At 37.2% G+C, this 23,169-nt stretch overlaps 1 protein-coding gene across 1 annotated transcript in view; it reads right to left on the bottom strand.

Annotated features, from left to right (window-relative positions):
- Nucleotides 1-23,169, bottom strand: part of LOC306760910 (lissencephaly-1 homolog) — a 37,384-nt gene that overhangs the window by 13,122 nt on the left and 1,093 nt on the right. Inside the window, exons 2-4 of the mRNA XM_079246960.1 lie at nucleotides 14,544-14,851; nucleotides 2,680-2,764; nucleotides 241-315 (exon numbers count right to left, since the gene is read on the bottom strand). Coding sequence (XP_079103086.1) covers nucleotides 241-315; nucleotides 2,680-2,764; nucleotides 14,544-14,575 — 192 coding nt within the window. The 5' untranslated portion in view covers nucleotides 14,576-14,851. The remainder of the gene's footprint in view (nucleotides 1-240; nucleotides 316-2,679; nucleotides 2,765-14,543; nucleotides 14,852-23,169) is intronic.

Here is a 23,169-nt window from a genome sequence, read left to right as displayed (position 1 = left end):
TACAAGTATTGTTGCACCCCTCGCACATTTATAACCCATAGCCAGATCATTACAAAAAGGGAGAGAATGTACATGTACATGAAAACAAGTTTTTGAGGTTCTTATCTTTGTTAAATTATGTGCTTTTAACAAATTGCATATTTACAGTCGGGTCAACAACAGATTCGGCAGTAATGTCACGAACCATTCACAAGACTGTAATCCCCACAAGCATTCTTTGAAGAGAAAAAACCCACAAACCTTCTTTTGTAATCTGATGACTGAGGTCCATTTTTTTTCCAAAAGACCAGCATACTTCTTATCCAGTTCTTCATTCTGCAAAGAAAGGAGGGGATATGAGGCCAAGAAAGCCAATCAAAGTCATGGGCTCAGCAATAATCAAGGAGGCCTGTGGAATGGGAGCCAGCTGGGGTGGCATGTTGAGGTCTTTGGCCATAGTAAGAAAGAACAGGGAATTATTTACACACCCCTCACAGGCTAAGGCTGGCTGCCAGACACTGCCAACCTACTGTAAGACACACACATACACCTACAAACACATATACTATACACACATAAATGTACACGTACACACACTAGTCCTAATCCTTCTCACATAAGCTAATCTCCAGCAGAAAGGCTTAGGCAGCTTACTGCCACACAGCCGGTAGTGGAGGCAGCGGTGGAAGTTAACTTGTGGCAGCCCTGGCAGACACAAGCTTGATTCCACCTGCAAGCTAATACGTCAAGCTGGCCACAACCTTTTACATAATGGACATGGCAACAGTCTGTTTCTTGCTGCCAAGACCAACAATACTGTGACATGTTTTCCATCTACTTTCATGATTAATTTCCCATCAATTTGTCCATTTCAATCTTAAAGACCATATATCTGATCATATACCCACTTCATTTGCTGCCATACTATAACTTGTCATATTTAGATCATTATAAAGACAAATAAATAAAGTTAACACTGAATCAAAAATGCTTAAGGAATTAAGGCACATTTGCATGAAATGATACACCTAATTGAAAGACAACTAGTCAATTAAGAGACCATTCTAAAAGGCCATCAATCATCAATATACATTTTAGAACTGTATCAATATTTGAAAAGGGAAACTGCTGAATTTTTCTTTAATTTATACATAATTTTGATAATAAGTAATAATAAGTGATTTGATCATAAGTGAGAAAAACTTGAAAGAAAATCTGGTATTTTTTAGCCCAACTACAAGCAATTCAACAGTTCTGATGCCACCGCATCCATGCTTTGAGGGCCCTAATAACCATCCGACATCAAAAATCCACACTGACAGAAAGCCATGAGTGTAAGTGAAAGAGAAAATTGACATTGCGTTCACATTTCTCAGCACATTCCTCAGCTTCAAATAGAAAAGCAAAACCTTGAGATGTTAAAAATTTCTACAAAATTCCTATTTAACATTTCTCATGAAAATCACAGCATCTTTAGATCAACATGAAGGGGAAAAAAATTATTATGAAGCCATGAAGGAGAAAAGAAAACACTAAAGGAGATCAGGGAACCTAGTCTGGACAAGTCTGCAACCATCTAATCTGCCATCTGCCTGGATACCAACACACACACAGACACAAAGAACGACAAGTGCCAGACTTTGAACAGTCTGCCAGCCCATTGGTTGTATATAATCAACATGTACATTATGTTTGTCTATGCACAAAGGTATTTGCATTTTCTTTAATATGGTTAGGAGGATTAAAAAGACAGCAGTGCATATCTTGCATTAATTTTTATCATCAATGTAAAGAGGCTTGCAACACGTTAATCATAAAGTACTAATAGTAATATCCAAAAAAGGTGAAGGTGAAGAGTCTTTTAAATTCACAAAAGACACAAAGAAATAAGTAATGAATGCCAAACTCTGAGGCCTCAGGAAAATGGAGCTAAAATCCACTTTGTTGTATGGCTTGGTCCCGTCAAGGTGTGCATCCCTGAGTGCTAAAACCCAACAGGGTGCAGCTGATCCCTCTGTGCCATTCATCTATAATTCAACCTCCTTCCAAAGAGCTGCCACATGGAGAGCGACAGAGAGAGGCATGATGAAGACTCAGAGCTAGGGTGTCACATGAAGGCAACATAACAAACAGGATGCAAAAAAAAAAGTGTGTCTGTGCATGTGTGTATGTGAGTGGGGGATGAGGGGGACAGGTGAGTTGACATAGAAGCCTCAGATAAACATCAAAATATCTGTAATACTTATTTATTAATGAGATGTAGAGCTTCTCAAATGTTTTTTTGCACATGACATTAATAAACATGCATGCCTTCAATTTGCATAAGAATATGTTTTTGCCTCTGTCTAATTTTGGGTTAATCATATAAAATGTCAATTTTCACAATATTATTTAAAAATTTGCAGAAAGCACTTTATGTACATCCCGAATAGGACATGAATAGCATAGTACCATAATAATGATAGCTTGGATAATTTAACATCTCAAGGTGAGTAAAAGCTCGACTTCAACTCAGTTGGGAAATCCAAAGACCATAGCCCTTCTTATCAAACAGCATCCTAATTGGCTGCAGGTGCTCAATGTCACATCGATGAACATGTTAACTAAAATGAGAAATGAAGCGGAAATCAAGACATTCTGTTTGTGTAAATTGATCTGATTGGCTGTACAGATGTATGAAACAAGCCTTTATCTACTCACATTATCTAATTCTGCCTCCTTCTTGAAAGTGGAATATGCTTCTTCATAGCCGTTGGAGCGTAGATAATCGGCTATCGCTCGATTTCTGAAAGAGACAAAGATAAACCATAATTAGTCATCCTGATTAGCAGACAAGATAGTTGTTAAACTGCTACGAGAAAGGATGGGCATAATAGAGTAATTTAAAACTCTGAAACAAAGACAAAAAATGAACACATTCAGGAAAGGTGCCAGACAAAGATATAAATTTAACATGCTTTTCACACAGACTGCTATAATAAAAATGCTTTGCATGCATAAATTCAGCTGAACACTTGGCACGATCTTCAACAACATACTTTCCTGCCCTCTCTTTCTGTCTCTCTCTCATAGCACACAAAAAGCCATCTCCACCCATTTAACACAAACAGAGCACATCTGTCTAGCCACTATAATGAGCTCTTGTTGCTGTGGGCATATAATAGGAATTGACGATTCCCTGTGGTGTAGATATGGGAAAACTGAAAGCCACCGTACATCCAATAATCACAAACACATACAGAAAAAGTAAGGCTGCCAAAATCATGGCCATCCACAATATTTCCCGTGAACCATGCAAGCTTCTGGCAGCTGAAGCAATCCTTTATCCCTTTTCTGCTTCAAATTTACAAACTCACACAAGCAGTATTCAAACACTGGCTGGTCTTTTCAGAAAGCCAACACAAAGGTGACTGGGATAGCAGTGGCAGTGTGTAGCAGTCCTAGTATTTCAAATATGTGAAGATAGATATTCAGATAGGAGAGACAATAGACAGGCGCAACAGAAACCCAAGAGAGGAAGCCGTCTTCACATTTCCCGTTTTTGTCTTCCGAGCTGCTACCTATAATGCTGTCACAGCTAACATACACATTAACACACACAGCTCTAGTTTACAACTGCAGAATCAGCAGCAGTTCAATTTCCTAAGAGTTATTAATGAGGCTCACATAGACGTCACAGTTGACGATTTATTCACAGTCTAATTAGCTTCTCATGAGGGTGCAGAAAAGTGAAATATTTATTATGCTTCTTTTTCCCCAGGGAAGATTTTCCTTTTTGGGCAGCCCTTTCACTTAAGCTGGTAATGCTACTGTTGTAGATAATAAGGGGTGAGACTTAAAATTCAGACTGAGTATTACTCCATAACATCTTTATTCAATCAAATCAACACTTTAAATCAAATCTTAAATCAAAATTTTAAACTAGCCGTAGCATAAACATAAAACTACATGTAAATTACAACATTTTTTTAATATATAGTTTTACTATCGGGTTCAGCTAAACTTACTTGCCAGTTTTGGTTTATAAAGCTTTATAATAATAGAAGACCTTAAACTTGAACATCAATTTTCTCCATGTCTTAAGACAGGTGGAATAATGTTCTTAGTCTGTCAAATTTCTTTAGCCATATTTTTTCAAAAATCTTTGAAATTATTACAAAGATAAAGTTTCAATAAAAATAATCATGCGAGAAATGGTTATTATTTTGAAATTCTTCCAGTCACACCTTCAGTTTGACATTTATAAAGGAAAAAAGAGACAAAATAAAGAAAGGGCAAAGACAGACTGAATTTATTGATGCCTGATAAAAACATCCTTTTCCTTGTACAATAACTCCTGTGCTCTTGCGCACAATAAATGCCCGTCAGTATATGCCAAACAAGCTGTCAGCCAGGCAATGCCTTGAAGTGCCAATATGAAATATGAAGGGGTGAGAGGGGTGAGGGGGTGGGCGCAGCACAATCTGTCAGACCAGCCTGTGCCCCCTGTGCCCTCTTGGTCAGTATTGAGCAGAAAACCCCTTTTTGCCTCTGAGCATCAGAATCCCCATGACAACACTAGCAGGCCTTATTACAGCTCAAGGTTAGCAGGAGGTTACCTACACCTTTGACAGCCTGCTCCAAGTCTTAAAAAAACAATAAGGGAGGATGAACTGTGTTACTATGTACAAGAAAGTGTCCTAACAGAAAAAGGTGATGCACAGGGGAAGTAGTGATGTGGTAGATGTATGTCTTTAAGTTGATTCACTTTCACTACAATATAAAGAAAGAAGATGAGAAAAGCTACATGATATATCAGACAAATTTCATGTTACAAAGTGAATTGATATATAACTAATGACTAATTTTCTATCTCATGTAATTTTCATGGGGTAGTATAAGAAGACATTACAGAATGAATAATTATTTTTACCATGTGGTAGCAAACAGCTATTGCTTTTGTACACTAGTAGAGTCACACAGCAAAACAGATTGACCAGAGCTAATATTTACACACAGGCTAAAATCAGCAATTGATAAAAAAAAGGTTTACAGTTATGATAGCAGATGGTGATACATAAAACTAATCACTCACTCAACCAGTTCTTTATCCTGAAAGCGTCAAACAGATTAATGATAAAATCAACATGCAGTTTTCAATAGGCACAATTCTCAGTAAATGTGAGGGAAAAAAATGAGAAAATGAGGTAGGTCTGTATTAATGGCCACAGAAGAAGCAAACCAGCTCGTCTCCATGGTTACTAGCAGCTCACAGCAAAATGACGTGATCCAGACGAAGAAAAAGAGGGGAGGGCAAGTATGTGGACACAGAGGACAGATAGCAGAAAATAAAAAGAACAATAGAAACAATGACTACAATTTTTTTTTCCTTTCTACCAATGACTGAGAACCAATCTGCAACATCTGTTAAAAATACAAGTTATCCAATGTCTGTGAATAAAGTCTATACGTGTCTCATGTGGGTGATGTGTTCAATATCTGGAACGGATATGCTCTCATCCACTTTAAAGGAGCTTTAATGGCGGAGGAGAGAGAGGTTGTGCTACAAACAGACTGACGACAAGATGCATGACCTCATCATTCTGAGAAGAAAATGAGTCAGACATCCAGCTTGTCTGACGGTATCAGTTCCTTCTAGTTCCTGCTCAATGATCATACATGTTCACATAATAACAGAAATAAGTTGCACACTGTAACTACTGACAGATCCCACCATATTATGTGTAACTCAAAAGTGTTATTGCTTTAATTGGGGGGGGGAATACAATTTAACTGTGTAACAGAAAACTGCAGTCATCAGAAAGCAACAGTACCTGTGCTCAATATTACAATGACCTATGGATTATTGATACTTTTTTGACAAGACCTGTTTTAAGCTGTCAGCTAACAAAAGTAACATTTCTCAGTGAGTCACTGTATGGGTCTGTTCAGAGTATTAATGAAATATTTTATTACTGTTTTTAATTTTAACACAAGCCTTCTTCAGCACCATATGAAATTAATATGACTAGATGTCAGTGAAGGTAAATTAAGTTTTTCTAAAGATTACAGGATTTTCTTGCAGCTTCATTATATTTTGTCAGAAAGGGACAGATGATGTAGGTTGAGTTCAAGAACTCAAGCAGTGAGAAAACTAGTAATGTATAAAAGTACAGAAACAAAATGTCATGTCAAGTTTTTTTTATATATTGTTATTAAAGAAGAACAAAAACAAGGTGTGTTTGGTCAAATGACAGTAATGTTTATCTCATGAATTGAAATGAAATGTTATCGCATCAATTATTATTTTGTCATCACAAATGACTCTAAAGGTCCATTTATGCTCAACAGAGAAGATGGAAATGCAGACGCAAACGTGTTTTCAAAAACCTAAACATGTTTTTTGTGACATATAATTTCGCTGTTCAAACAATCAGCCCTGCATTATGTCGATGGCTCTTAGTCATCAATGGGCAAGATTTATAGAAAATGGAAGAAAGAATATTTCATTTCAGATATCTCGTATTGTTTCTTGATTTCCACTCTCCGGGTCTATAAATTTTTCGAAACAGCCGCTATTCTGCTAAAGGACAACCAGATGTCAACGCTAGCTACTAGATATTTTCCTGCATTTATAAATTCTCTGCTCAGGTTGAAATGTTCAAAACAATTTTTATAATGTAGCTTTCAGAAAGAAGCCCCAAAAGTCCAGGCAGATGTCCTGTAGCCATTTCTATCAATTCATTCATTCATTTTCTAAACCGCTTATTCCAATTCAGGGTCGCAGGGAAGCTGGAGCCTATCCCAGCCGGCTTTGGGCGACAGGCAGGGTACACCCTGGACAGCTCGCCAGTCCATCGCAGGGCCACACACAGAGAGACGAACAACCACACTCACGCTCACACCTAGGGGCAATTTAGAGTGACCAATTAACCTATCATGCATGTGTTTGGATGGTGGGAGGAAGCCGGAGTACCCGGAGAGAACCCACGCATACACGGGGAAAACATGCAAACTCCACACAGAAAGGATCGAACCAGCGACCTTCTTGCTGTGAGGCCACAGTGCTAACCACTGCGCCACCGTGCAGCCCCATTTCTATCAATTTTCTCAGAGAAATCCAGCAATAAAATCCAGAGTTTATTTATTTTTCACATAGCAGAGGGGATTTAGTTGGAAGGGACCGTTTTGGTTGCTTAATGTTTTTAATATCACTAAAAGCCAAGATTCTAAGACTTGGTAAAAGAAGCTACAATAGTTTGTCATTTGTTTACTATTTCAATATTGGGTTGAAACTATCATCGGTCGATTAATGATCTTCTGGTTAGGCACCATCGGGTGTTTTTTTTATCATTAACAGATGGAAGCATGCAATGCAGTTTCTTGTGGTTCAAAATAATCATTATGATTTTAGAGAAGGAAACAGATTATCACACTAGCTGGTAAATTCATACCATACCAAATTCATACCATATTATATATTAAGACAGTGTTACTCATTGCACTACTCAGCTCGCGAGCTGCATGCAGCTCACTGACTATTGACTTGCGGCTCGTGAAGCAGCCACTGGCTTTCTGAAAATGCTATCTAAACAAGTCATAATGATCCTCAATGGTGCAGTTCTCTCTACAAACAAGAGCTACAAGCTGCTTGCAAAAACTTTGCTGTCCTAACGGCCCTAACTGACCCTATCAGAGTTGCCAGGTTTGGCTGATTTCAGCTGCACTGAACTCCACCAAAGAGCTGCTCCATCGGTAGCTCTATATATATATATATATATATATATATATATATATATATATAATGAAAAAGAAAACCCCACATTCTAGAGGCATTATTGTATTTTTACCATATACTGTTGCATAAGAATGCCATTAATCTGTGCAATATTTAGGATAACGATTCCTTGCTAAAGCTGTTGCTTTTTAGCAGGATACATAGGATACATAGCGTGGCTTTTTTTTTTTTGGGGGGGGGGGGGGGGGGGGGGCTCTCCTCTTGTCTTAGTATATTGAATTAACAGTGTTGAATTAACTCTTGTTGAATTAACAGTGAGGATCACTGTGTGAAGATGAAGTATTAAGCAAAGGATATACATCATGAGACACAGAACAATTTGAAATGTAATATGGTTTAAATTCATTATAATTACTTTTCTTAAAATATAAAGCAGCACTGATTCTAACATGCTCAGTGTGTGAAAGTAACACCAAACTGTAACCCAGATGTTACATGAAGAAAAGTAGACTGGTACAGAGCTAAATCAGCTTTGTAGTGAACAGCTGATAACTGCAACGACAATTTAAGAGAAACGAAAATCATATGACAGGGGTTACCTAACTTCCCAGCTATAAACAGATCTCTGTGCAAACTGTCACCAATTGTAATTGAGCATTTGTCTTGCTTAACTAATGCAGGGGAGCCCTACAGCCTTGGTTATGGAGATATGAGGAATGTCCTCTGAGGACAGTCACCAGTCTAAAACACACAAACTCTCACATAGTTTTATACAAGAAAACAGGCAGAAATGCTATAAATAGTTTTCCAACTAAATGTATTCTTTTTAAAGACTTTTAAAGTCAATTGCTGATTATTAGGAAGTAGACCACTTTTAATGTAAAACAGGTAGGTCGTGCAGGGGTCTCTCAACTTTCATATAAAATCAAAGCAATGTAGAAGGGATTAACTATTCAGCCATGAGTAAACTTCAAAGGGAAACCTAACCAGAGACATTATGAAAGGATTCACAGGAAAGAATAGGCATGGACATAACTGTCTTTTTACTGTCTGGGTTTAACATTCATTCACTTTTTTTTTTTTTTTTTTAAATAAAAAGGTGCATGTGGATACATGCAAACACGAAGACATGAAAACAAAATCGTCTTGCTTTAACTATCTGGCCTACACAACCCACAAATACTTTTTCTATTTCGTGCATAGCATTTAGGCATTTTCTACCAAGCAATGATTATCAAGATTACCTGAATGAGCGACCGTAAAATCAAAATGTTTTTTTTTTTTTTTAAATTTCATTCCAGTTCATTTATTGCAGAAAACTTCACATATTTACCTGCAGTCTGCATTCCAAACAACGTCGACATTTGTCAGTGCACTGATCTGATACACCAATTAAACTGATGCACACATTAGTGTTCTGCTAAATCAGTGCTGCCAACTTAGCTACTTTGGTGGTACCCTTAGCAAGGTTTCAGACCCTTTCCATAGACTTTATATAAAAAATGCAACTAGTGACAAATCTATCTACCTTTTATTATGTCATTGGAGACTTTTTGAGTCTGATACGATAGCCTGTATAGTTTATAATTAACTATTCTCAATAAGCAGCAAGTACTGCTGCGGGCCCCTAAAAAGAATAACATATTGTAAACTACCAATTAAAGAAAATCAGACTATTAGTTAAAGTCCATAAAAATCTTAAACTAAGTCTGTTCAATTTTGGCATGGGATATTTTCTATTTCTTTTCAGATTGCTTTGAATTTAAATGCATTTAAACATATTTTTTCATTACTTAAGCTTGAGTTTACAATATTAATGTCTGTGTCTATTATTTGATTCGGTAATCCAATAAAATCCACTTTTTAAAAAAAATAGCATTTTGGTGCAGATAGTGTTATGTAATTTAAATGTGATTAAATCAAGATTAATAAAGTCTTAATTTGATGGATTTTTTTTAAATCTGGTCACACCCTTAAGTTTTTCTTTTTAGTCTTCTAAGACCAATAATAAATCACATATGAACAAAGAATAAAATACATGGTTGACCAGGACTGTGCTTATACATGGTTAATACAGTGTATTTTTACTAAATTATTTTTATTGGGGTGCTAACATTAAATGTTTTAATCCGACATCTTAAAAAAGACTTAAAAAATTGTTTTTTTTTGTTTTTTTTTTTAAAGACATAACACCTATGGAAAATGACTGGACAGTTCGAAAAACACAATGATTCTTTTCTTTAAAAAAAGGGGGGGTGGGGGGGGGACAGTGAATGATTGATATGGTGCAATGGTCCAGATAACAGGGAATGCTACCATGGTCAGTCCATCTGTGTTAGAGTCCTGGGGCAAAATCTGGTCCATATTGCTAGTAAACCTCCCGCAGATGCACTCAACCATTTTCAGAATGCTGAGCCCTAACAAAGAGGCTGGGGAACAGACCATATGAGATAGTGTCTGTATGTATGAATTGTTGGGAAACAACCAAATAGCTTACATGATAAATGAAATACTGGACGATGTGTGGCTTCAACCACAAGAAAATTAGACAGAAATGTTTTTTTATATTCTCACAGGTAGGAAAAGATGACTGAACTATAGGTTTTATTAACATAAACACATTAGCTGAGCAACTCCACTCAGTAAAACCATGTTTATTCCCTTCATCAGGACATTTCACAAACTGGACAGATTTATGTCGTCAGTGGATTTTATCGTAGCGTCTCAGTCATTTATGGAAAACTGGTCCGCGATGATGTTTGAGGATGTGACTAACATTTGAGAATCAGATTGAAATCCTGTTCTCTGTCTGAAGCTGTCACACGACGTTTAATGTGCACTTAGAGCCGACCTCAGCTTTCCCTCATCTTGGGAGGTGTTTAGCCCTGTCACCAGGAAATATTTAATAGAATATGAGGAGCGAGAGTAACCACATTTCCTCCACACAAAGGCAGTTACTCTGCGTTGTCTGCACTGTAACTTCCTCTTCTCCCCCTTCCTCCTTCTTACTGACTGTGAGAGTGGATGATAAGCGAGTGTAAGGAATGAAACAATGCAAATCCAACACATTTGAGACTCAGAGTAGAATCACAACTGGACGCATTGTTTTCTATCTCAAAAAGAGGACCATACTGTTGCACAAGAAAGACAACAGGAAATATGTTTGAAAGAAGTGAACTTTTAGAACCCTGGATGCTGCAGGGTGAAACCTGAATCTGGCATCATGCAACATGTAAATTTTTCTATTTGCCAATTGTTACACAATTTTAATGGGGGAAAAAAAAGATTACTTGTTTAGTCCTTCTGTTCAACCATTTGGCGGGGGGGGGTATCTGGAGTTCAGTAATGGATAGAATGATTTCCTTAATTTATAGAAGAAATAAAAATGTTTTATAAATCTTCCAGCTACAATCTTCCAGGAGCTAACTAGCACCTCATATCGTTGACAGTAGACTGCTATTTAGCTAGTAAACAGTATATCTGCTTTATAAAAACACCAAGCCAGACAAATTCACCTGCACCATAACTTTGGTAGCCTCATCCTTAAATGTCTATCCATTAAAGCATCACATTCACAGGCAGGGGAAGATTGCAAAGAATAAAATCACATGAACAATTTTGTTGACTAAGAAATGGAGGAGGATGGGGGGATGTTCTTTAAGGCAGACAGAAAGTCCAAAAGCAAACAACCATTTGCACATGGGTGCCTCCAGGACTTTCAGGGGAGCGCAGTTTGTGTTCTTGCCTCTATTTGTACATCACGCTGCAAGGGATAAGTCCCCTGACCGTACAAAGAAACACAAATGTGCTTTCATTGGACGAAACAGACAAAAATAGAGTTGTTGTGAAGATGCTGCACAAAGCATCTGACTGTGGTGCTGACAAAATCCAGTTCAGGGTACCAAGATTATCTTTCCAGGATATATGTAGAACATACTACATTAAAAAGAGCTGGCTGATAACCTTTTGTGATTTTTAATATTTTCTGAATTATTTACTGTTAGTATTATTATCTTAGACACCATGTCTATCTAAAAGAGGAAAAAAGATGCATATGACTGCTTGAGCATTCTCATTCAGGAGAAACCAGAATGATCTAGTAGTATCAATTTGCTTATTTAAAAACTAAATTTTCTTCTGTGCACTTGATAAGCCTGTATGACAGTGGTGGCCAACCCTGATCCTCAAGAACCACAAATCCAGCAAGTGTTGGGAGTTTCCTTGCTGCAACACACCTGACTCAAGTCAATGGGTAATTAGCAGACTTGTGCAGTCTTTGATGTCAAGCTCTGTACAAGTCTGCTTAAGTCTGATGTGTGTCAGGTGTGTTACAGCCTGGAAACTCCCAACATCTGCAGGACTGTAGCTCTTGAGGACTAGAGTAGGCCACCCCTGATCTGATCTGAATTAAACCAATCAGGAGACATTTCCCCCAAATCCCCTTGTTCTCAAGAGGACACTTTCTCCAAGAAAAAACTCTTCCTCATTCTGACATAATTCAAACCCTAAATGAAGTAGTGATGGATGCAAAGTTAATCTAGGGGTACCCAAGATTAGGAAATAAATGACTGGCAAAGATCATATCATGTTGAACTTGTTCAAACACGACTATTCCATACAGACATTTGATTGCTTCAGTTCGCTGACCGCACTGACAACAAAAGATATTTGTCTGCTGACCAATAATGAACAAGTTTGCAACTAAAAAAGGAGAAAAAAAGGACAAGGTATTCTTCATTGTCCTAAAATAATTTAATCTCCTTTGAAACTTGACCTCTATATTATGTGTGATTTGTTTAATCAAGCTTGCACCTTTGATGCACAATATTGAAATAGCTTGGACTAAGCCTTGGAAATGAGAGAAATCTTGTGTCGTTTCGATCAGTGCTCCTTTGGTTTTTTTTAGTTTTATTTTGGGTTTTTTTAATATATTTTGTACTTTGAACCAAGCACTGCTCTGTATTATAAATATTTGACTTGTAAGAAAAGACTACTTTAAGTAATGGATAATAATTAAGCTGTCCTTGATGTTTCTTTTGATGAGAGAACAGTTATTTCTGTACGTTGTTGGAAGCCTCTTGAAAATTCAATAAAGACCATGTTGGGGGGGGCAAGGTCAATGAAATTTTTTTTTAAGTATTTTGATTATAAAGTGGCCACTGGGTTTTCATCAGGCTTCACAAAACTAGAATGCCAGTTAGGAAATGTGATCTAAGGAGAATCAATGAAAGCATCGACTGAGCCAAGCGACATCTCCAACGGGTGGAATGCAACTGATGCTTAAATGTGATTTGAGTAGGCCTGTACCAGTTTCAAGTCGACTATGGGACAGAGACTTACACAACAGAAAAGAGGCTTTGGGAGGCAGTAAGTGGGGGGTCCTCACTGCTTCCTTGAATAGAAAATAGTATAAAAGATTAGCATTCCAATCGGCCTCTCAATACCAAGAGATCGTCCCACAGCACTAACCACAGTCCCACTTAAACTCTGTCAGGAATGTTAAAAGCCTTGTCATGTTAACATTGATGCATTTTATAGACATTTTAAAGCACATGAACATGATAGTCAACAGGAATGTCACCTTGTTTGAAGTTGCAGTAAATATCCACCACTTTCTGATTAAAGACATAATTTTATCCAACTTCTTAACCAAGAGGCAGTTATTAAGAACTATATTGCAGCAAGATCAGCTCATCTGCCTCCTTAAACCTTTATCTAACATTGAAAAGCCTTAACTTTTCGTAACCCACCTTGGGGTTTGGAATCTGCAATAAGCAAATATTGTACCAAAAGCAAAAATATCATTGTACCTTGTCTTGCAAAGTTTCCTCTGAGCTTCTATTGAGGTCACATCAAGTAAAGAGTAAATACAATACAATGTTAGAATTAGGTCATTTAGGTGAAAGATTAAGAGATTTGAGCTTCTGGTCTGAGGAAGCTTCAACCACTAATGGATTCTTACTGAGGTGTATCACAGGGGAAACACAATCATAATTTCCCAATTCAAACTGCATCATGTAGTGAAAACACATCTTTGAAATAATACACTAATGCAACAAAGAACCATTTAACAGATGTATCTGCTTTTTAAGCACTGGAAAACGGTTAGTACAAATATATAATTCATATAAACAAATTTCACTGAAGACAGTTAGCATTAAGTTATTTCGAGGCTTTGATATTGTTTTTGTGTTTATGTCACTGGGTAACTTCAGGAAGCAGATCTGCAATTTGATTAGATGCTTCAGTATAACAAGCTAATGCAACATTTAAACCAAAAAAAGCCAGTCAGCTTAAGAAAAAAAAATTCTTCAGGTTCAACCATTAATAATAAATAGCACTAATTATTAGATGCTGTTATAACAAAAAGTACTTGACTGACAAGTAACAACCAAGTTAAAAGAAGTAATACTGAAGAAAGAAATAATTCTCTGTTTTAAGTTTATGTTTGGTTGACAAAATTGAATTGATGATAAAGTGTAAGAAAGCTCTGATGTTATTTTAGCTGGGATAATTAGCCATTTAATATATTTAAAAATGATCAACTTTTAATGACATTTTATGCAAAAATGTTGAACTACGCTTGGTTTGAGCTCATAATTTCTAAGTATCTGTAATTTCCTATTATTAATGGGATGTCAAATTGAATGTGTTGGATTTTCAAGGATTGGTTTGATAACACCTTACAAGCCAAGTTCTAAAAGGTATACAATAATACTAAGTGTGGTTGTAGTGTGAAAATATGTGTGTTTGTGACAAGCGAACCACAAAGTATAAATCCATAGCTTAAAATCATACAATTAGAATATTCCAACAACATGTTATGAAATGTATGTTAGCAACTTACAGTTCATCTCTTTGTCGTTGTGACAGCACCATGGTGACAAGACAGTGTGGGTGGGGTCAGGAAGGATCAGTAAGTAAAAAGTGAATCTTGTGCAGCTGCACTCTCCTCAGTCAGGAGATGAGCTGTGCTGATCCAGGCAACACAGATGAAGACGGGCCAGGTACCCCAGTGGCAGCTGGTTGGTTAATTCCAAACAAAGACTCAGACAGAGTAGGGAATGCAGGAATCTGTCCCCGCAACTGGTTGACTCCAGGGACAAGAGAAGCAGAGAGCCAGCAGATCAGTCACCAGCCAAGTCTACACTGCATCTGGAGAGCAGAGAGTAAAGGAAAGTCAGGATCATGTATGACATGAGGACTAGGTTGGGTAGAAAATAGTTAAAGCTCAAGGTTATTACATTAAGTTTGCACTGTCTACAGAAAGATGAAATTGATGAAAAATTGTCACCAACACAGAAAAATAAACCAAATGAGGCTCATTGTCTTCCAGAAAGATATTGCCATTCTTGTAGGATACCCTTCACTACGCAGGACATTCCATTACAAAAAAACAACAAAACAAAACAAAAAAAAAAAAACCCAAAAAACTGACATTTCATATAATACAAAAACACCACCACCCACGTTTGACACTGCTAGTTTAGTTACCTTGTTTTTAAGATCCACTATTGCAATCTACCATCACAATCTGTCATTCCACCAGTCTAATCTTGCTGCAAATGCCTATGTCCAAGTACATCCAAGAGCTGACCCACATTCTCGGGGTGATGTACTTCTTGTCTCAGGTTGCCAACAGAAGATAAAAACAGGACACAGTCAAATGTGCTTGAGTAACAGTTTTGCTCTCCATAAAATCTTTCAACTCCACCATCTCCTTGTGATATCACTTACAGGGATGGCTAGTTGGACTGATAAGAACAACACCATAACATTTAAACACTACAGTCAAAAAAATAAAAATAAATTGAGTTGGTGTGAAATACTGCTAGGGGGTAGAAAAAAATGTCAAGAAGTTTTGATGCAACTAGCAATGATTTTGAAGTTACTTTAAATACACAGCAGTGCTTCTTGAATTGCAGGACCATATAAAATAAGTCTCTTCATCTTCTAGAACACTAGTAGGACACTAATCTATGCTAAACCAGCAAAAAGCAGGGCAAACAAAACAAAAATTATTTTAATTCGTTTGGGTTTTTTGCAGCAAACAGAAAAAAATAATAAAGCGCAGATCTACACATATGTACAAGTTAAGACATGAAATCTGCTTTTGGAAAACACTGACCTAAAACTGCAAACATCTTCGAGAACAACAATTTAGGTTAAAAATAATAACTTCAACAGTAAAAAAACAACAACAAATAAATAAATAAATTTTTAAAAAAATTTTTTTTAATTGTTTAAACCAATAGTGCTGTAATTACATCACAAGGAAAAATTGTCTGAGTTTGTCTGACAAAAAAGAACACAACTGCTTTGAATGTAACAGTATTGAATTTTTATCATTTATTTTGATGGTGTGTGTTTGCTTAATGATATGAATATTTGACTTGCTGTACAGAAAGTAGCCTAGCATAACAGACGCCTCATTTCTGATCCCTGATCTCACTGCTGGACAACAGTCCAAATGTCTGCCTTTCTCTGACTGTGTGAAAATCATGACAGGCAGAGAGGGGTTTTGACCACTCCCCAGGATCTCCGCAGTGATTCAGGGTCACAAAACTGAAATGTTAACAAGGTGGCAGGAGAGATGCTAAAAAGGGCTACAAAATTGCAAATACAAAATATGCATTCAATGTATGTACTACATCCATGTGTAGAATTGCTATGAGGTAGAAGAAAATTGAATCTATCACTGATTAATATTTTCCTCTTTACTGCTGACAGCTGTCATTGCTATGAGTATTCATTCATGAAGAACTCCTTTTCTAAAAATCCATTTGTGACTTCAAAATTAAACAAGGTATTAGCACAGCCACATAATAAAGCTAATGCTGTGTCTTTATTGAGAGGGAATTAGATGCAGACATGGTGCCTCTATAAATCTGACCACTGATGGTTAATAATGATAATGAGACTTCCCTCCATTGATCCTCTTCTCTTTGTGTAGCAACAGGAACGAAACAATAACAAAGCCCTTTATAGTAATGAAGCTGACTTTGTAAGATGCAATTTGCTGATGAGTTTCATCACATTATCTGTTTTTAAAATGCTGTATTTACCAAATTGCAGATAAATGTTGCATGTAACTTTAGTTAAAATGCAACAATTAGGTGTAAAAATGGTAAAGAACCACACCCACCACCCACTGTCTGTGTGCGAAACTGTTTTATGAAGTAAAAAAAAAAAAAAAAGTATTACCTCCCCATTTCCAAATTGCCCATTGTTTCACAAAATTTCAGTTAAAACAATACTAATGCTCAACCAGAAATAGAAAGTCACATGAAGGAACATCTGACAACAAGTGTAAACACAGAAAGGTGCCAATGAAAAAGCTCTGACAAACTAAGGACTATCTAAAATCAGCATAAATGCAAACTGAAAGATGACACGTTCCAAACTTAAAGTGGAACTATTATGTGCATTTCAGGCTAATTTATTTTTATTTCTGAGACCAGAAGGGCCGGGATTGATCGAGTTATTGTCACAAATCGCTTTATTTACTTCAGACCGACCCTCTCCAGTGGCTGTCAGATCAGCCTGCGGGCAAAACGAGTGGATTGCATCGGGGGCGTGCACCGCAACTGCTTTCGCCGTCATTGTAACATCTCATAAACAGAAGGATTAGGCTAATATGAACTCAATAAAAAAACAAAATACAATGTCAACACATAGCATACAGCCCTACATGTTGGAACCTGAATCAGACCCAGAAAACGAAGTGGAAAACAGCAACCCACAGCAACGAATGCAGCAGGATGTCTCTCTTTGGTAAACTCACCAGCCATCGTTCGAAATAACTATCCGACATTTCCACCCGCCTGATGTATTTATACATGCCCTAGTTAACCAGGAGAAGGTAACCAATCACCAAACCTTGTCCCCCGGGACGTCACAAGGATTTCCAAGTAGATAAAACTCACTAAAACGACGCGTTTTTTGTCGTTATGGAAACCGAAGGGTGAGCGTGCTGGAACTCAAACTCAAACATGTGTTTAGGTGATAAAAAAACAGTGCCATTCACATGTCTGATGAGGATTCAACACTGTAATGCTGTAGAAAGCTCAGAAAACTTGAAATACCATAATAGCACCCCTTTAAGTGTTATCAAAATGTTACAAATCAGGCAGCACATTCTAAATTGTATTACGCCATCAGCAAAACAAAGTATGTGTGCAGTGTTTTTCGAATAACCAGCACTTTTATGTATGTGTAAGAAAAACACCCCTGTGGACTGCAATACATAGGGAGGGGGAAAAAAAAACAAAAGCAAAAATAAACTTTACAGTGAAATCCTAATGTAAGTGAGACAATTGTGTTTCAGCATTTGATCACAAAACATAACCAAAGTAGCTATGTTAACAGCCACAGCCCCACTGTCACCTCTGACTGCTGGAGTCATAATGTCATCATCTAAAGCCGCTGGAATCTGGAGGACCTTCATTTTCTCTTGGGGACGTCACATTAACTATGTCATGGAAAAGTCATCCTTGACTGCAACAGAGAGCCCTTCTTACTCTGAGAATTAACAATGACATCCAGACAAAAGAAATTAAATAATTAACAAATCAAATAAAGAAGCAGGAAATCATTAAAGATGCTTCCACAAAGACTAACCCCTAATAATTTAAGAGGCACTTATTGGTTGACTGAATGTTCTTTCCCACCTCACTCCAACAATTTGAAATTTATATCAGAAGACAACTGTATAAGAAAGCATCACTGAGCTGGGTCTATTAAATTAACATACTTCATTTTGCCAAGCAGGAAATAAAAGACAAAGGTACATGGCTCTATTTAGTTTACTGGTGACCAAATTTACAAATTCCTGGAAACCTCACAATATAAACTTGATTAATCTTGATCAACATGCTTAATTGAATTAGATCATTTAAAAAATTAAGAACATTGATCAATTTTCAGCCAATAACCTGAACATCCCAGCAGGAACACAGTTAATTAACATCCTCCACCCACACTTGTTCTAAAATATTGTTTGGTCAAGTCCTGTTGTAAAATTGAATGCCTTTTCAGCTCTGGTGTATATGGATGTCTTTGTGGTCTTCAAGATGTGCCGAAAACAATTAATGGTTAAAATTAAATCCCAAAGTAAACTGGAAACATTAGCTGATTCTTGGCTATTGTTGGCATGTCAGAAAGGTATTTAATTAAGACATATAAACTCTCCAAGTTACTTTAGCAACCAAAGAAACCAAATATTGTTGCTAAGACAGATACATAATAAATAATCATAAACATTAAACGAACTCCAAAAGTCATTAACTGTCGTGTTTCATTTTCAAGCCATGCTGCCAGACATGTCATCATTCATCTTAAGCGTGTACCAATGCTATCCTTACTAGGGTGATAGACAGTTGCTACTGGCAGCAACAAGATAATGAGCAGTGAGACGAGTGAAGGGTAAGCTGTCTGGAAGGTCAACTTCTGTTTAACAGATGTCTTGGTGAAGAAAAGCAATATGGTGCCTGCCATTAACCTGCCACAATTACAAAAGTATAAAGGGTGACACAAGATAAAGAGAGGGCCTCTCAGAAAACATGTGCATATTTATTTTTTCTGGCAATGCTTTAATTCCTTACTTTTTACACAACTATCCTGGCAGAAGAAAGAGCAGCACAATAGTGTACACCATATACTTTTTTGCTCTAGTGTCATCTTGCTGATCAGCTGAAAGCAGCTGCCAGCAAAGCAACATTTGCCTTACTAACCCTTTCAACTCCTTTGATATACAACTGGTGGTGTGTGCCTGCCTCCATTACCTACAGTAATGAATAGCTAAATAATTTGCATAACTAAGGACTGACTAATGCATTGCAGTGTGTAGATGATAGCCTACATTGTTTAAGCTAACCAGAGTTAACATTATTAGTCTACAGTAGTGTTAGGACCAAATATGTAATGTGCAGTTTTTAAGCAGTCTACATTCTCCTAACAGCTCCACAACACACACTGCAAACAATTACTTGATCAAGTAACCTTCCTATCATGGTGTCAAAACAATTTTGGCCTGTCAATGGTGGATTCAGCATATCCCCGGAGGGTTTTTTTTGTTTTGCTTTAGTATTCCTCATCGGCATCAATAAGTAAAGAAACATCTTTCAAGACTGTCAACTTTTCACAAATCAAATACAGATCTGAGAAAAATAAAACCAAATCAAGACCTTTGAATCACAGGGGTTTTTCCACACATACAACATGTGGCACAGCACCATAGAACCAACTCCAAGTGCCACAGATGTTAATGATGATGATGATTGTGATTGATAACCAGTCAATGCGGATCAACCTGCACAGCAATGATACATGCTCACAAACTGACAGCTGATTAGCCCGCACCTATACTTCACACAGAATGCATGACAAATTTCTAAAAGCATACCTGACACAGCGCGATATTTGGCACAGAGAAGACGGACGATGACATAAGGTGTTAACCAAAGTTTAAACTAATTCTACTGGCCTGCCGTGTAATGTATGCAGATGGGTTGAGGAATGAAACCAGACATGGTTCTTGTAAAATGCTTTTAGTCATCTCCACTTAAATAAAAATTAAAAAAAACATGTGCTTTAAAAAATTACGATTGAGCGGAAAATTTTCAAAAACTTCTTGAAGCTTTAAAATGGCTTGAGCAGGTGACTCTAAACAAGAAGTAATGTATATTTAATATGGCAGCTCAGAAAGTGCGTTTGAACGCTACCCGCAGCTGCATACAGCCCAATGACAGAATGACCACCACAACATTTGACTGCTTCACTGGTCCAAAGGAGCACCACATATTGCTACCTGGTCTGTGGGAAAAAATTTTTTTGGTAATCTTTTTCAAAATTATTTGTGAGCACCGATTGGAGTGTGGAAAGGATGCACTACCATGAAGGAATATCAATGCAACACAGACCTGTGTAATCGGAAATAATTATGAAGGTGAAAGCCATTACATACGCAACTAGAACAGAGGACTTGGTTCTTCTTCTTGAGGTGAGAGAAGAAACAAGAACAAGAAGAAAATATGTAACCTTGCAGCCCTGGTTTGGGGTTTTTTGGAGCTTATTCCTAAAACTTCAGAATTTTGAAGCAGAACTTCTTGTCGTTTGGTGCCGGAGAACAATTGTGTGATATGCTGGAAATTACAAGTGGGTGTGGTTAATGTGGAAAAATAATAAAAGTAAAGTTGTCCTTTCTGCTTTTCTAATAATGCAGTAATTTAAAGGAACAGCAAATCAAGGTGAGAAGAACAAAAATTCATAAAACTCGTTCCATATAAAAACACTGATAGCCTGCAAAACTCCACCTCACTGTGAAAAAGCTTCTCATGAAGTATGACATAGCAAAAAAAACAAAACAAAACACAACCTTTATTCTTGCATCCTTGGGAACAAGTAAAAAGTTCTATGTATTTGCAGAGTATGTAAGTTCTTACAGGTCAGAGGTGCATGAACATTAAAAGTAGACGAGGTTACGCAGACCATAACATTGTCAAAACAGGTTTGCACCTTCTCCAAAATCAACTTGCTGTTATCTTGTCATCCAGCTAAAGAACCCCCAAGTCCACAGCTTGATGTTAAAGAAACTGATTTTATGACCAGCCCTCCTCTTCCTGACAAATGCAAGTCGCAGTAAAATATGGATAACTAATAATGTATAACTTTCACTAAAGACTCAAATCAAGTCATTAAATCAAAATAATTGTAATATGTTGTTAAACAGTTTAACACTGAAATAAAAAAAAAAAGATTTTGCAAAGAATTCAGCTTGATTACTATTATAAATCAGGTAATACCACAAGGTCCAACTCTGTGGCACAGTTCAAATTCAAAATACAACCTCCAGCTTCCTACTAGAGTCGTGATGCGAAAGACAAAACCACATTTATTGCCCAATTAGGCTCAGACACTTTTCACTTGGGGCCCCGGTGACCACACAGGTTTTTTTTTTCCTGGTTTTTTTTTGTTTTTTGTTTTTTTAAACACAGCGGGCTGCACGGTTGCCTCACAGCAAGAAGGTCACTGGTTCGATCCTTGGCTGGTTTGGTCAGTGGCCTTTCTGTGTGGAGTTTGCATGTTCTCCCCGTGTATGCGTGGGTTCTCTCCGGGTACTCCGGCTTCCTCCCACCATCCAAACACATGCATGATAAGGTTAATTGGTCACTCTAAATTGCCTCTAGGAGTGAGTGTGAGCGTGAGTGGTTGTTCGTCTCTCTGTGTGTGGCCCTGCGATGGACTGGCGAGCTGTCCAGGGTGTACCCTGCCTGTCGCCCAAAGCCGGCTGGGATAGGCTCCAGCTTCCCCGCGACCCTGAATTGGAATAAGCGGTTCGGAAAATGAATGAATGAATAAAAACACAGCTAACTCTTATTCGCTGTATTTTACGACACCATCTGTAGTCAGGCACTATATTAGCTCTTGCAAAGTCTGAACAAACAGTAAGTCCAAAACTTTGATGAAATCTTAAAACTGTGAATTGGAACAATTCCAGATATAACGTAACCTACCAAAATGAAGGTGACAAAATTGTTCATTACTCTAAAACAAAGGTTCTGACAAACGATGAGACGAAGAAACAGCTTTATTGATAAAACTAGAAACAGCTTTATTAACAAGACCAAGACTAAATACAGCCTTGAACATAATCTGACAATGTGACTGTAACTACAACTTATGTCATCATTCATGTAGAATGCAGTAAGATTTTACACAGTACTTAATGTTACACTCGCAGTGTTGTGGAAAAAAAGAAACATACAAAATTAACTCCATCAGAACAGACCAACCTGAAATATTTGGGATACCAACAAAGAGGAAAATCCAGTTGTGTCAGCAGTGTCCTTTTGTGTATGCGTCATCAAGGTAAAATGACCATGCTTACAAGGACAAGGCATGAGGAAAGAACAGAAGCAAATTCCACATACAAATAATTTTTATCCAAACTTTTGTGAATCTGCAGCGTCAATTCATACCAACTAACAGCAACAAGATAAATCCTCTGAAAATATTCAGTTTTTATCCAAAGCCCCAAAACTGCAGATAGGGTAGTTGTTAAAATCAAATTTCTCGAGCCATCTCAAGTTAGTAATAAACTTAGGAGGAGATACACATACCTAAGAAACTACCTTTTTTTTTTTTTTTTTTTTTTTCAACCTGAATACCGTTTTCAAAGAAACAATTTCACCAAATTACCCATCATTCCATTGATCTGCTTCAGGGCAGTCCTCGCAGGCATTGCTACGAAAGTGACATCCAAGTATTGACAAAAGCTTTGTCTTCAATACCTATTTCAAGTTGGTCAGAAACAGAGTAAAGTATTGAGCTGTCAAAGTAATGATTTAGCTTCGTCTCACAAGAAGCGCAATATGCTCACAATTACTAAATAAAGCCATCGAGGTGCGATTTCACAAAATGAGAGAAAAGAAAAACAAAACAAAACCATGGATCCACATCATATTGAGCATTTG

The sequence above is a fragment of the Telmatherina bonti genome, assembly GCF_933228915.1.
Source record: "Telmatherina bonti genome assembly, chromosome: 9".
Taxonomy (NCBI): domain Eukaryota; kingdom Metazoa; phylum Chordata; class Actinopteri; order Atheriniformes; family Telmatherinidae; genus Telmatherina; species Telmatherina bonti.
Note: the sequence above shows the minus strand (reverse complement) of the source record. Positions and strands in the feature narration are given on the sequence as shown.